Raw genomic sequence first — 16,343 nt, 5'->3', positions numbered from 1 at the left:
CACGGACACGCTGCAGGCTAAGGGGGTTGTATCCAGAGAGGCACCACAGATATACTGCAACCCCTGGACCAACTGGTCCACCAGCTCAGCCAAGTCAGGAGCAGGTTGTCCACCTTCCAAATCCTGGCGCAGGAGCTTTGCCATAACTTTGATTTCACAGACATTAACGGAATTGGCTAAAACTGGCCGCAGAATGGTGGAAAGGTATCGTACCAAATAATCAGCTCTCTTGTGAAAGGGGTCCTCAAAGGACAGAGAGGCTTCCACTGGAAGGAGGGTGGCTTTAATCAAACTGGAAACCTGAGAGTCTACCACGGGTGGTACTGTCAGTTTCTTTAGCAGGGATTCTTCAAATGGATACATTCTAGCAAAGCGCTTAGGGACTTCGACAGTGTGTTTTTGTCGAAATAGGCGAATACCTTTGCTGCTTTGGAGGTTCTGCAGGTACCAAACTGCACCGTCGCAGTCGACGCAGTAGTAGCTGCGTCCTCCAATTTTAAAGTTTCCCAACTAATACAATCAATGCATCCACCAGCGCCTTTTCATGCGCGACTGTAGTGGAAGAGAAAGCATCCTCACTATCAGAACACTCTGGGTGTGTGGACGCAGACCCAGTAGGGTGACTCGCGTCCGTGGCAGCCAAATCCACCTCAGAATATGAGGAGACAGAGGATGCAGGTGAAGGCGGAGGACGCTTTTTACGTGTCCTATTTTGGAGGGCCAAATCTACTTTAGACACCAGTGACTGCAGCACGACCGTCATAGCAGACAAGGCGGACTGGGACCACGCAGGTCCTGCAGCCTCAGAGATGGGGTCAGGTGGTGACACCTGCTCCAGGGACTCCATGGGTTAACCCAGAACCACCAGCAAAATGTGAAAAATTACTGTGAAAAAAAATAAAAGAAAGAAAAATACCAACCCACCGCCGTGTCCTACTCCTATGGAGAGCAGCATAAACCATCGGTCAAGAAGATCTGGAGCTGTGTCCGTCAATGAACGAAAGAAAAAAAAAAAAAACAACTGCACACCTAAGAAACTGTTTCCTAAAGATTCAGCTGTGGTGTCAATCATTTAAAAGGATTTATACAGAAAAACACTACAGTGCCTTGAAAAAGTATTTATACCACTTGAAGTTTTCCCAAATTTGCCATGTTACAACCAAAAAACCATGTATTTTCTTGGGATTTTATGTGATAGGCCAACACAAAGTGGGAAATAATTGGGAAGTGGAAGGAAAATGATAAATGGTTTTAAATTGTTTTCTAACAAATAAATATCTGAAAAGTGTGGCCTGCATTTGTATCCATCCTCCTTTAGGCCCCTTTCACACAGGCGGACCCTTAAGATCCGCCTGTCCGTTTTTTTGGCGGATCTGAACGGTCCCCCCCATGCATTCCTATGGGGCATCGGATGTCAGCCGAGACATGTCCGCTGACATCCGACCCGATCCGATCCGTCAAATCTGGACGGATGGAAACCCTATTTTCCATCCGTCCAGGGAATCGGATCGGATTGCATCGGATGAGAACGGACCGACGGTCCATTCCCATCCGATTTCCCCCATAGAGATGCATGGGGAACTGACAGCTGTGTCTCCGCACACAGCACGGAGACACAGCTGTCCTCGTGCTGCTCAGCGGGGGATCGGCGGCTCGATCCCCCACTGAGAAAAACGGACTCCATCCAACGGACGGAGTGTGTGAAAGGGGCCTTACTCTGATAACCCTAACTAAAATCTAGTGGAACCAATCGCTATCAGAAGTCACCTAATTAGTAAATAGAGTCCACCCGTGTGTAATTTAATCTCAGTATAAATACAGCCGTCCTGTGAAAACCTCAGAGGTTTGCTAGAGAACCTTAGTGAACAAACAGCATCATGAAGGCCAAGGAACACACCAGATAGGTCAGGAATAATGTTGTGGAGAAGTTTTAAAGCAGGGTTAGGTTATAAAAAAAGATCCTAAGCTTTGAACATTTCACAGAGCACTGTTCAATCCATCATCTGAAAATGGAAAGAGTATGGCACAACTGTAAACATACCAAGCCATGGCCGTCCACCTAAACAGACAGGCCTGGCGAGAAGAGCATTAATCAGAGAAGCAACCAAGAGGCCCATGGTAACTCTGGAGGAGCTGCAGAAATCCATAGCTCAGGTGGGAAAATCTGCCACAGGACAACTATTAGTCGTGCACTCCACAAATCTGGCCTTTTTGGAAGAGTGGGAAGAAGAAAGCCATTGTTGAAAGAAAGCCATAAGAAGTCCTGTTTGCAGTTTGTGAGAAGCCATTTGGGGGAGACAGCAAACATGTGGAAGAAGGTGCTCTAGTCAGAAGAGACCGAAATTGCAAAAGCAAAATGCTATGTGGGGCAAAAAACTAACACTGCACATCACCCTGAACACACCATTATAGCCTTGAACCATGGTGGTGGCAGCATCATGTTGTGGGGATACTTTTCTTCAGCAGGGACAGAGAAGCTGGTCAGAGTTAATGGGAAGATGTATGGAGCCAAATACAGGGCAAATTTTAGATGAAAACCTGTTAGAGTCTGCAAAAGACTTGAGACTGGGGCAGAAGTTCACCTTCCAGCAGGACAACGAGCCTAAGCATAGAGGCAGAGCTGCATTGGAATGGTTTAGATCAAAGCATATTCATGTGTTAGAATGGCCCAGTCAAAGTCCAGACCTAAATCAATTTGAGAACCTGTGGCAAGACTTGAAAATTGCTGTTCACAGACACTCTCCATCTAATCTGACAGAGCTTGACCTAATTTGCAAAGAATGAGCTAAAACATATCACTCTCTAGACGTGCAGAGCTGGTAGAGACATACCCAAAAAGACTTGCAGCTGGAATTGCAGCGAAAGGTGGTTCTACAAAGTATTGATTCGGGGGGGCTGAATACAAATGCACGCCGCACTTTTCAGAGAACATTTGTAAAAAAAAAAAATGTAAAAAACATTTAAAAATGTTCCTTTCACTTCCCAAATATGTGCAACTTTGTGTTGGTCTATCACATAAAATCCCAATAAAATACATTCAAGATTTTGGTTGTAACATGATAAAACATGGAAAAATTCAAGGGGTGTGAATACTTTTTCAAAGTACTGTATATGGTTTTTGTATTACAGTATCTCACAAAAGTGAGTACACCCGTCATATTTTTGTAAATATTTTATTATATCTTTTCATATGACTACACCTGAAGAAATGACATGTGTCCTCTGTGTTAAGGGTTGGACATGTCCTGCATCTGTCACAATGACAGCCAGGGCTCTACAAATGTGAAAACATCTTTATGGAAAGTGCCCAGCATACATGATACATTTTATATGAAAAGTAAGGGTGTATGGCTTGGTCACTGCATTCCACAGACACAGCACTATGTCTTGCCAGTTGACACACAAAACACAGCAAATACGGTTAGCAACAAGAAAGTTTATACACACGCAGTTGGTCAGAGAGTAGTACAAAGCTCACACTGCAAATACACTGTGTATCTTGTGTTATCTCTCTACTGACATACAAATATGTTTATGCCCAGGGCACAGCCAGGCCTTACCTTTGAGCCGCTGGCAGGAGTGGCGGGTGAAGATGGGACGGATGTACAGCTGTGGTTACTCTGGCTGGCACTAGAACTGGACCGTGTTGGTGAGGCAGTCCTGGAAGACGGTTTAGACCTTCGCCCTCGGGACCTAAAGGGGGTCATTCCTTGGGATACCCCTTCAGGAAGTATAAATTTCTCTCGCAGCTCTAGATTTGTCCTTCCCCTTGCTGTTCAAAACAAAAGCAAAAGCAAAGTAAACATTTTCTGTTTACTCCGGTGGTCTTTTTTAAAAAGGCAAAGCTCAATACCCCATAGCAGTCAGAGATCACCTTTTATCAGTTTAAATGATGAATGAAGAGAAAGATGCTTTCCGACCAGGTTACTGCATTTTGTGCATTGTTCTTTGCCTTATTAAATAAACCCATCAGTTTCAGAAATTGGACACAGAACTTTTTCAGAGGCATAGCACATAAAACAAGTTTAGTTCAGCATCACACAAGATTATTAATAAACACAAACCATGAGATTGAAAAGACTGTTAAGGTAAATTAGTTCAACTGAAGCCACAAAATATTAATCATAGCCATATAAACCATCTTCTTAATAAAGCATAAACAAGATAATATGTCAGCTGAGTAACTATCATAGGCATCTGGGAAAAGTAAAGGACAGGGATCTTTGATATTTTAAACTCTGAGTGAGGCCTTAAATGGTCAGGAATGTGAATAAACAGTCATTAAACACACGTCAATATCTTAGCCATAGCTTCTGCAAACTATATGCAATTTAGTATAGGATTATACAGCCCATGTGTAAAATAAAACAAAACGTTGTCTTTTCTTCTTAAGGGGTAAGAGTGAACTCTTACAACTTTTCATTAGCTCTCTTATCTGGCTTAGAGGTCTTTAACTGGTGTAACACCATTTTATTAATATCAAATCAAAATGATTTAATAAATACTAAAGTTGCATATGAGGCATTGGGTAGATTTAATGTAGGATGTTGTCAGTTTTCTTGAACAAACTGTCACAGTCCGGTCATTTTGAAATGGTTTTTCTGGTTATAAAGACAAGCACTTCTACAAAGTCAGAGAAATTACCCAAACCTATGGAAGAGACGGAATCGGTTCTCTTTAATTTAGTCCCTGGATGGTGAACTAAAGAGAATAAAAAAAAAAGAGGTGCACAGGGAAAAAGGGATGAGAGGTAAGGCATGCAAAATGTATAGCCAAGTCCAGCCAATGAAAGTAGGTAAATTGTATACATGTGGATGTGATGCATAGCAAAGAACAAAGTCTTAGCTGTGAATACTGGATGTATTATTAACATGTTATTAAAGTCAGCACATGCTTCATAACACCAGCATCAGCCTGTGGACACATGCACCACCACCGACAGTAGGAAAGGCACAGACATAAAGATATATATTTCCCTCACACAGCTAATAAGATCACACAATTGCAAACAATATCTAGATAAGTAAATAAATAACTGCCTCCACTTCTATAACAGCTTACACCTTTATTTTTAGTTGGTTTTACACTGCCCTCTTCTGGTAGGATATGAAATGCACAGTTTGGAAGAACCAATGTTAGAACAAAAGAATTGTGTCCTGTTTAAAGTATGTTCTGTCCTTCCTTAGATGCAAAATGACCAAAAAGGCAATAAACAATTACTTAGATATTTAGAATTTAAAACCTGTGATATGTTTTACTAGGCAAAGTAATAGAGCTGGTAGTTAGTGCTTCCCTCTGATGCCACATCAGATCTTAACATCTCCCCCTTCTGCTGCAATTCCCTTGCAAATACTGAGCTTTAGGGTGTATGATTAATACCTTGAGGTTTGGAAGTTTTACTAGAGAGCTGAAGTTGCAGATAGTGGTGGGAACATATCTATGTTCCTATATAAGAGTTCCTAAAATAGACAGTGGATGTCCACTAAAATAACAGTGTGGTAAAAAACTTAGTCCTCACAGTCTTTAGTTGACTAATACCATAAGTCTATTAACAGGTGAATCTAAACATCAATCCCCCTTCCAGATCTTCAGTAAACATGAAAGTCCAATGTTATTAACGGTAGTTGTTGGGTAAGTACTGCAAAACCTCCGTGTAGTCTGGTCGGGTCACCACAAATCCACCACCAAGTGCAGGGGGACAATAAGAAATGGCCACTCACCGGATAGATATGCTCACCTACTCTCATAAGTGAGCTCCACTCGCATAATGATCACAAATCCACATGTCACCATAGGATAGGTTAAATCGAGCAAGAAATGGTTCCCAATCCAGTGTAGTGTCCCTTTTCTGCCAATGTCTCCCAAATATATGGAAAATAAACAGATATCTCCACTAGTGCAATACGTCTCATAAGGCTTTATTTCAAAGTAAAACAACACATAATGCACTCACTTGTAGTTGGATAAATCACAGCATATCTCATAAAGGCAGTATCGGGACCCCCTCTCCTAATCCGATGTGGAGCTCACTTATGAGAGTAGGTGAGCATATCTATCCGGTGAGTGGCCATTTCTTATTGTCCCCCTGCACTTGGTGGTGGATTTGGGGTGACCCGACCAGACTACACGGAGGTTTTGCAGTACTTACCCAACAACTACCGTTAATAAGATTGGACTTTCATGTTTACTGAAGATCTGGAAGGGGGATTGATGTTTAGATTAACCCGTTAATAGACTTATGGTATTAGTCAACTAAAGACTGTGAGGACTAAGTTTTTTACCACACTGTTATTTTAGTGGACATCCACTGTCTATTTTAGGAACTCTTATATAGTGTTTCAGCGCTACTATTATTCTGTTTACATTGTTACCAAATATTCATATTTGTTCAAGTAGCAGCTTCAGGGGTATCATTTTATTACCAGCAGTGTGCTGGTGCATCCTAAAGCGCGGAGATAGTCACACAGTTTCGGCGGGAACTGAGGATTATTATTTTATCATATCTATGTTCCTGACCGAGCCGAGAAAACCCAACAGGGTGCTTGTACAGAAGCAAATCAGTAGATCAATTTCTGTACAATGAAAGTGCTTATACATGGATTGAAATTCGGTCAGTCCCTGCTTAACTGGCTGAATTTCAATCCAAGTATGAACAGCTTATGGCCTTTGCAATCTGCCTTATTGAGGTGCAAAGACAAGAGAATACCAATAGATCAAGATCTTTAAACATTTCTAAAAATACAGCTGCCAGGCTTTCAGTCGGGAGTCTGGGTCCTTGGGAGACACAGGCACCCCCCTTTAGGACTCTTCACACTGAGGGGGTTAATGGCAGAAGGGCTTCTGCCGATTTTTATCTATCTTGCTCTGAATTTATTATTATTCCCTATAGTTGAGAGACAGTCTTAAATCTGTGCTTCTGTACTCTGTATTTTATATGGATGCAGTTTAACTTTGGTGCTCCCCTGGAGGGGCTGGCCAGCCTATTCCATTTCCACGGTTTGATGTTGCTACCTCTGGGTTTTGCCTACATGTCTCTCTGTAGCTTGAATGGATGTGATGAACTCACAAGGTACCTGATCAGATGACGGAAAAATAAAAGCCTTGAAGCGGCTGTGACCGTTAAATGCGTAGGAAAACGCTATGAATAATCTGACTGTTACATTCTGTCGGATTTTATATTGAGGATTCTAGAACGTTAATTTCTGGTATAGAATGTCTTTTTACCTTTTGTGAAATAAAGCAAAGACTTTTTAATGATTTATGTTTTTGGTGTAAACTGATATAAAAATATGCCGTTGGTTAACGCCCAATTTTTGTTTGCTACCCATTTTTGAGTACTCTTACTGGGTTGAGGACTTCTTGATATTAAGCTGGTTTATCCAATTTAGAACATACCCCTTTCTTTATATACCCTTCCATTCAGATATTTGAAAACCAGTTAGTAGTAGCTGTTGCTATATTTCCATTTTATTAGTTTACATTACTAAGTTTTCTAGAATATTCATTGTTATAACAGTTTTCCTTCTCCAGAAAAGGCATGTATTTTAGCCCCCTTTTTAGCCATCTCACCAAGACTCTGGGACCTAAATTAGATAAAAATACCAGTTGATTTTGTCAAAAATCTTGTGAGCTGATAATTTCCTAAAATCTTGTGAGCTGATAATTTCCTGTGCTCTCTACCTGTTCATAAGGAGGGGTGATGGATGCGAGAAGGGTCTGTTTTTTTGCAATACATCAGAAATTCAATAGGCAGGACTGATGTGTTCCTTTGAATTCATAGCACACTGTGTTGTCATGTCAAAGAGGAAGGCAAGAGCACACTATATTTCTGGCACATCAGCAGTTATTCTTCTGAACTTGCAGCATGTGAAAAGGCATAAAATATGAGGAAATGTGCATGTACTGCTGAGATGTAGGAAGATAGGAATTTTGTTCTAACCAAAAAAAATATTTTCTTGGAGACCATTGAGGGATACTGGAGTCTTTCACCTTCAGGGGGGTTTTTGGCAACACAGCAAATAAATGCCAACAGACCCAACAAAGAAACTGGAAATTGGAGACTGCTTGCAGCTCAAACAGCCCCTTGAAAGACCTTACGCCGAAGCCTTACAAATAAGAGAAACAGTTGTTTGGTGTCGAAAAAGCCCAAAAAAGCATTTACACATCTAGTAGTACCTTGAAAGGAAAGGGTGGGACCCAATGTTTGAGACGATAAGTATATAAGCGTAGATGATGGACTGCCTGTGTCAACTAGACTTCATGGAATGAGAATCCGAAAAGATTTACAGACATCCTGAAAAAAGGAGTAGCTGAGAAATAGCCTCTCACATTCTGAACTACATCCAGATAATGAAGGGAAATTTCCTTTTGATAAACTGGAGCTGAACAGAAAGATGAAAAATTGTGTCCTGGTTTAGGTGAAAGGCATAAACGACCATAGGAAAGAAGGAAAACCTAAGCCTTAATACTAAAATGTTCTAATGCAAAACCTGAAGAGGTTCATTGCAGCACTAGACAACAAGCTCAGATAATCGCCTTGTAGAGGTGATGGCAACAAGGAATACCACCTTGTGGGTCAGAGAAGAGAGGAATAGCTCTAATGGGTTCAAATGGTGGTTTCTGAAGCACAAAGCGGACTAGATTTAGATCTCATACAGTCACGGGGCTACTACAGAGACTCCCTGTACAAATGTCTTAAGAGTAAGAAGCCAAGAACTCCAAAACAAAATAGAAAAGGGCAGAAACATTACTGTAGAGAGAACGAACAACCAAACAATGGTCCAGACCCACCTGCAACACAGGTCCTGGAACACAATGTAGGGGCCTATCCCTTGGTCCAGGAGCTAGTAGCTGGAGGAGGTTTGCCTGCCAATTGTTCATGTACACGGCAGACAAGGCTGGAAGGTGAAGTTCTGCCCAGGACCGGAATCGATGTACCTCACCTCTCTTGCACGGTGAGAAGAAACAATCCTGCCTGTGATGTGTTCGGGACCAAACCCAGATACTGCAAATGAGATGGCTCCAGTGAAGACATCTGAAGGTTAAGGATACATCTGAAACACTGTAATGTCTGGACGGTCAAATCCATGTTGTCTGACAGAGCCTTTGCCGACTGCTCCCTCAACAGGAGGTTGAATAAGTATGCCACAATGGCCACAATAAACACCTGTGCTTCAGGCAGGAGGCTGAAGGACAGAGCCATGAAACTATAGTGTAGGGGCACCACAGCAAAACGTAAAAACGCTGATGTGTTAGAAAGATCTGAACATGCAAGGACGCTCAATAGAAATCTATTAATCTGTGCAATGACACAGGGAGGTTGGAGGTAAGAAGTAAAGGAAAGGGGCAGGGGACAAGCTCCAGCTTGTAGTCTTTGGGTAATACTTTATACACCCAGGTGTTTGAGATGCAAGCAGTCCAGGTGTCTGGAATCCCCCATTCTGAAAAGTAGGGGCACAGTTTCAAGCTAAGGAAGGAGTGCCTGAAGATTTGGTGGACTTTGAGCCCTAGACCTTGCAGGTGGACTGGGAACCAGGCTTTGAGGGGCTGGACATGGATGGTGCAGGAGTGGAGAAACAAAAGGAAAATTTCTTAACCAAGAAAGGAGGACAGGACTTTGCAGTCGGCGCCTTAGGCTTTTATCTACTTGTGACCTCAGCAGTCAGATTCAGCAAAAAACTTGGTGATCTGGGCTATTAAATCTTGCATACCTATAGTAAAAACCAAAGTTGAGAGGGCAGAGGAACTGGCTACAGCAGACAGAGCTAAGGACGTCGAAGATGAGATAAGGCTCTGAAGCATGTTCAGAATTAGACATGTAGCAGTAAAGCAAAGTAAGTCTCAAACAAGGCAAGGCCTCAGGTACTCATGAATTAGAGACAGCTGGTAGGAAGTCAGGATATAAATGGTAAGAGGCGTGACCAAAGTCAATGTAAGAGGGCAGTGAGAATGGATTGAGGATCGAAGATCCACATGACTTTGCAAAGCATGAGCAGCAGTAGTGAACACCCAGCAGATGACGTCAGTGCTCGGTATCGCATTGTTAACCCGCTCTATGGTAGAAACCAGAAGGATGTAAGGGTTTTTTTTTCTTTTTTTTTTTTTTTAAAAGGTGGCCAGCGATTTATGTACTTTAGCTAGCTCCTGGTGCTCAGGCGGAGTGGCCCACTCACAAGTTTTCAGAGACAGGGCAAAAGCTGAAGAGCTAGTAGATCAACCTGAAAAGGAGCTCCAATGTTTTTTTCTTTAAAGCGGAGTTCCACCCGTTTTTGTGTTTTATTAAAGTTTAGCTGCTTACTTTTAATAAACACACACTCACCTGTCCTACGATCCACCGATGCGGCCGGCAGGAGCGTCAGTTCTCTCCCTCTTCTGCCCGCGGCACCGGCATCACTAGTGTGGGCACCCGGCTGTGACAGCTTGCGGTTTCACAGCCGAGTGTGCACTGCGCATCCTGAGTGGACGGCCAATCTTCTGGGACCTGTGACGTGTCCCAGAAGATTGCAGGGAGAGAGGGGAAGAGAAGAACTGCTGCTGGAGCGGGTACCTGTCAAATCACTCCAAAAACCAGGCAGAGGACAGCCACACTGGATTGCTGCTATCACAGAGACCAGCTCAAACAGCAGTGTAGAAATGAGCCTTGATTGACAAAAAACATGTTGAGTTGAAGAGGAAGAAAAAGGTGCTAGTAAAAAGAGGATGGTCTTTTACATAGCAGAGCTGAAGAAAAAACATCTATCATCCTAAGACACAAAAAAAACGCTGGTACGTTGAAAATAGAAGGACTTATTTTGGGCTGGACTACAGTTTGCCAGTGTCCAATTTTCCTGTAAGCAGCAAAAAAGCTCAAAGGTGAAAGATCCCTGTGTTCCTCAATGGATGAGAAAGAAATATGTGTTTTTTTTTTTTCATCTTGCCTGAACAAATGCTTTAACATTTCAATTTAGTTTTTATGATATTCTTTTCATTAATGGGAAATAATTTTTGTAACTGAAAAGGATTCATGTCAGGTGGTACAAGGCAATGTGTTCATCCTGCTACGATGCAACCCTGGGTGCGTGGAGGACCAATGGCCAGGCTTAGGAACTGTCCTGTGGGAGGTGAGAGCAGCCTTAGCCCTGTGCAGGTTTTGACTTTCTCCCAAATTAGAATTCTGCATAGGAATATCCCAAACCTCCCAAACCACCTGGTATCAAACATGTTTAAATTACATGATTTTTACTTTTACACGTATACTTATTTTAAGTTATATTAACCTAAAATGATTATTAGTTTGCAAGGGTCCACTTTTAATATAAAATACAATAGCACTGATGATTACATAATGTACCACAAAGTAGTATATGTAATTGCATCGCCTCGATCAATGCTGTTTTGAGTTTTAAAGGGTAACTCCACTTTCGTGGGGAAAAAAATAGCAAATAAAGAATATTGCGTATATAATTGCGACACAAGTCATATTGTAACCGAATGTGCTTAAAAATGACATTCCCTTTCAATCTGCAGCTCTGGCATTTTCTGTGAAATGCAATGAAATATGGTTACCTGGAGGTGTTCTGTACACAGAATGTGTACAGAAAGCCCCCTAGAAACATCATTTTCTGCTTGTGTGATTGGCTCACCAATTTTCCCCAAAAGTCTTCCCCAATATACAAATCCGATTAAAGGCATCTCTTGCAACAATAATGAAACCACTCCCATTAGACTCAATTTTCCCACATAAAACCAGACAAACACACAGGGATTTCTTCAGAACAAAAGGTAGGAATCTGCAACAAAGTTTGTTAAAATCATTGTAATGTACAGAGATCACCCAGAGGGGAATGTTTTTTCTCAACAAAAGTGGATTTTCAATTTAAGTAAAACAGTCAGTAATGGCTGTTAAGACATCCCAGTTTTTTCACTTGCCCCTAATTATAAATGAAGCACAAGTGTCTTACTGACCCCATCACTATGCTATATGTATAAGTAAGATATAATCAATCATACAGAATTTCAATATTGCCTAGCTAAGAACATCATTATTCCAGTGAAGAAATTCTCACCTCGGCAAGGATCATTCTTCACCAAAAATTCATCTAGAGCCATCCAGCCTCCACCAACGCGGACCATCACTGTGCTGCGCAGTATACGAACCAACCGTAACTGCTGTGAGTCTCCAAACTGTGAAACCAGGTAAAATGGTTACAAACAGAGGCAGTCATGAAATATACATTAAAAGAAACCTGTCATGAAAGAAACAGGATGCCATTGATGACTTCTTGGCCTTCATACTGGCTGTCAAGCAAATCCAACAGCTCAGAATCCTTCATACCTGCAACAGATACAAAGCCACTTCACCCACTTGAGAAGTCAGCAATGTCAGCTCCTGTGTACCTCACATGATAGATTTCTATTAAGTGAACTATGTTACCCATACACCAATTCAGACATATATAAATCAATATATATGTATTCAATATGTGCGTCATGTAGATCTATGCGTGCACAGGCACATATTACTATGCTAGAACTGAGCAGATCTGGAGCAGCAGAATCAACTGACAATAAGCACTGTACTTTCAGGTCTTACTCCTCTAATCTGCCAGGATGTGAATGTACCCCATCCATATTTATTGAATCCAGACTGTAAAATTAGTTATGAAAATGGAGATTAGCATCCACTTTGTGCATTGGAGGAATAATTCAGCTCCAATACTAAATCATTGTAAAATGACTGCTGGTTACATGCTTTTGCAGCTGTCAGGCTAATGGGACCCTGTAAGATCTACATACTAGTAGAGCTAAATCAAGAAAAACCAAAGGTGACCATGGTTGGGCATCAACAAGCAAAAAGAGCCACAAATCAACTAATTTCACATCGATGCATACAAATATGTACGCTAATTAAAAACGTTACACATTATTGGTAACCAGGGTCTAATGGTACAATTATTTTAGCAGAAGGGAAGTAGAAGTTTTTTTTAAATCACTTTAAATGATAGCTGGTCACATTTGAAAATTATTTAAAAGCTTAGCTCACAGGTAGCTGCCAATCAGCCATCAGCTGCAATAATCACCACAAATGATATATGAATATTTTGATTCAAACACCTTGGAGAATCAAAGTCACTGTTCTGTCTGACATGCAGACCATTTCACTGTGTATGGAACATCCACATTTAGTTTTGTGGGTTTGGTATTAGTGTGGAAGAAAGGTCTGAACACAGCTTTTAAACAGCACCAATTAATCTACAGTGATTGAATGAATTCCAGTTTATCACGGCAAGAGATGGAAAGTAATTAATTTAGTACACAGCATGTGATTATTTTGGAAGCGAGAGGCAGCAGTAGAATGCACTGTACCTGGTTGCCTAGGAAGAACTACATGAAAGAGCACAAGGAGAAAGAAAGAAAACGCTTTAGTTTCATAGAAACTGCAATTGCACAAATAACGGCATATTAGTGTCACAAATGTATAAACAACTGTACAGAGTAGACTAGAAAAGGACAAAAAGCAGTTGGCTTTCAAGCATTTATTTTTTCAGCAAAACTAGGTTTTGTACAAAAAGCATATACAACAGAAGGGGCTTTAGTTATCTATTTGAAAAATGTCTATGGTGCCCCAAATCATATTTAACAACCTTTTTATTCTATAGCTGTCATTTCTACTTCAAGTTTTGATTTGATTGGTTGCTTTAGGGAAATACTCACAGTTAGTTTGTAGGACATGGTGATAACTAAAATTCATTCTCTCTATCCCAGGGAGCAGCTGTACACATATATACACGCATATATACACCAATCTGAGTCTATTTGCGTACATATGCACTTCCCCAACCGTCTGTGTTCAGGGAGATGCATAATGGCCATTTGGAATGTGCACCAGGACACACACACACACACACACACACACACACTATATAGCCAAAATTCTGACCACAAACATAAGCTTGTTAAACATCCAATTCTTAAAACTATGGGCTTTAATATGAAATGACCCCCCCCTCCACATTCTTGAACTATAGCCATTAATATGCACTAACATCCTCCCACCAGCTATAATAGTTTCCACACATCTCACACAGCTTACTGAAAGATTTTGGATATGTATGTGTGTGTATATATATATATATATATATATATATATATATATAGTGTTCATGCGCACAGGCAAAAGAGACCATATGGCATGCAACGTGGCCATATTTTTTCTCCAGGGAGCAGCTGTATGCATATATATATATATCTGAGTCTGTATTTGCGTACAGGGATGTATGCATCTCCCCAAGCATAAACAGTCTGTGCTCAGGGAGATGCATACAACGCTGTACGTATACGCTATATGGCCATTTGGGCTGTGCACCAGGCCATACACACACTATATAACCAATATTAGTTTCACTTCTACATAAGCTTGTTGAAATGTCCCCCCCTCCCCCTTTCTGCATTCTTAAACTATAGCCAATAATATGCACCAACATCCTCCCCCCAGCTATAATAGTTTACACATATCTCAAACTGCTTATTGCAAGATTTAGGACTGTGTTTGTATGAAATTGTTCATTCAGCCAAAAAAAAAAAATTCCAAACACAATCCATATTTTGTAATTGTCACAAACTTCACTCTACACGGATTGCACAAATTCTAAATAAAAACTTAAAAGTAAAAAAAAAAACACTTATGAAGTCAGCTACTGGTGTTATATGAGAAGACCTGGGCTGAAATCGGAGAGGTGGCCATATACTTTTGGCCCTATAGGTAGATGCGATGTCTGTTGACCACAAACTTTTGGTCATATATAGTGCAAGCTTTTCTAACTTTTCCTCAAATCTGCTAGCCACAAGGGAACAGCTGCCAGCTTTTTTCTTGAGAAGGGTGAAAAGGAAAATATATAATTAAACAGATAGCTCATGCTATCTATTGGATTTATTTACACACATCTATTTTGATACCAAAGCAGGACTGTACGATCATACAGCGTATTCTCTTTATTTGGAAACTAATCAGTGAAATGATGGATAGATATTACTGATAAGGAAGCATTTTCTACCCTGCTACCAAACTAGCTAATGTCTGCTGATTACAGATGTCCGTATGCTTACGGAACCTAATGGCTTTGTTTGGATTACTTGAACTTACTGTAACTATGTCTGAGTAACTTTTTTTAAGTTTGTTGTGTGTAATATCCCGCTGTTGCGGCTGTGTGTTTACAACTAAATAAAGGTAAATAAATAAGCTACGTTCACATGTAGGCATTTTGGGGCATTTTTGGGGAGTTTTTCTGCTCTAGGATCAGCTCTCAAAACGCCCAACAAGACAAATCCTATTCATTTCAATGGCCCCTGTTCACATCTGAGCGTTTTGACCATGTGAGCAAAACGCCCAACGCTCAAAAAGGTACATGAGCTTCTTTTTGGGCAGATTACAGGCGTTTTCCATTGGTCTCTATTCAATCTAAAAACGCCTGCACAAAAAACGCCTGTAAAAATGCCTGTAAATCGCGGTAAAAATTGCGCAAAAACGCTACGCTCAGGTGTGAATGTAGCCTAAACAAAAAAGCAGGGCTGTACAATTGATAATCATCTGAAGACTGTCCTGAAGCAGAGTGCTAGCAGTATCATCTCTGCTCATCCCAATAATGTAGCTTCTTATGTGAAGGTTCTCACAGAAAAGCTGTGAAAGGATAAACAACTGAAACAAAAAAATAAGACTATACTCACTCTGTATTTATTCTCTCCAATCTGCTCCACCTGGAATCTCTTTGCACATTTACACTGTGCTACTTGCCTGGTGACCTGGAAAGAGAATTGATGTAAACCTAAATATTTAAATAGGAAATCTAAGGGTGTCATGGTAAGATAAGTCACTGAAATACCTCATCCTCAATCTTATCTGCATCAGTAGTTGGCCGGTAGGCATCTTTATTGGGATGAAGGGCAGCTACAAACTCATAATAATCTATGTATCCATCGCCATCCCGGTCAAAGATATCTGCTACAGCTGTCATTTCAAGTTTTGTGGTTGGAAATTCTGTGAAAGACATAGCGCACTTAGAATAATCAAAGGAAACATAGTCCTGGAATGCAATTCTGATGAAGTTTTACCCCCTTCAGTGTGCAAACATTTGTTATTGCTTGACCACCTACTGGAAGCTAATATCCCATCAATAAATTCTTGTCTAGTAATCTTCCCATCTTGGTCTTTATCAATTCGTCGGAAGAAGTCCATAACTCGAGATTTTTTATGATTCATCCAACGCATGTACTTCTTTCTCCAGATGTCAAAATCAAAGTTGGCAAATTCCTTTAACTAAAAAAAAACACAAATCAACAATGAGTTGTTAAAGGGTACGCCATTTCTA

The 16,343-nt window shown here is 40.8% G+C and overlaps 1 protein-coding gene across 14 annotated transcripts in view; it reads right to left on the bottom strand.

Moving 5' to 3' along the window:
- Positions 1-16,343, bottom strand: part of MACF1 (microtubule actin crosslinking factor 1) — a 483,848-nt gene that overhangs the window by 14,478 nt on the left and 453,027 nt on the right. For 7 of the 14 annotated variants that reach the window (XM_082247546.1, XM_082247547.1, XM_082247534.1 and 4 more), the window contains 7 exons: positions 16,129-16,291; positions 15,858-16,012; positions 15,703-15,777; positions 13,345-13,362; positions 12,045-12,162; positions 4,645-4,701; positions 3,561-3,772 (listed from right to left, as the gene is read on the bottom strand). In XM_082247546.1, coding sequence (XP_082103672.1) covers positions 3,561-3,772; positions 4,645-4,701; positions 12,045-12,162; positions 13,345-13,362; positions 15,703-15,777; positions 15,858-16,012; positions 16,129-16,291 — 798 coding nt within the window. The remainder of the gene's footprint in view (positions 1-3,560; positions 3,773-4,644; positions 4,702-12,044; positions 12,163-13,344; positions 13,363-15,702; positions 15,778-15,857; positions 16,013-16,128; positions 16,292-16,343) is intronic. The other 7 variants (XM_082247537.1, XM_082247538.1, XM_082247540.1 and 4 more) reach the window with 4 other exon arrangements.

This window comes from Pelophylax lessonae, assembly GCF_965119305.1.
Source record: "Pelophylax lessonae genome assembly, chromosome: 2".
Taxonomy (NCBI): domain Eukaryota; kingdom Metazoa; phylum Chordata; class Amphibia; order Anura; family Ranidae; genus Pelophylax; species Pelophylax lessonae.
Note: the sequence above shows the minus strand (reverse complement) of the source record. Positions and strands in the feature narration are given on the sequence as shown.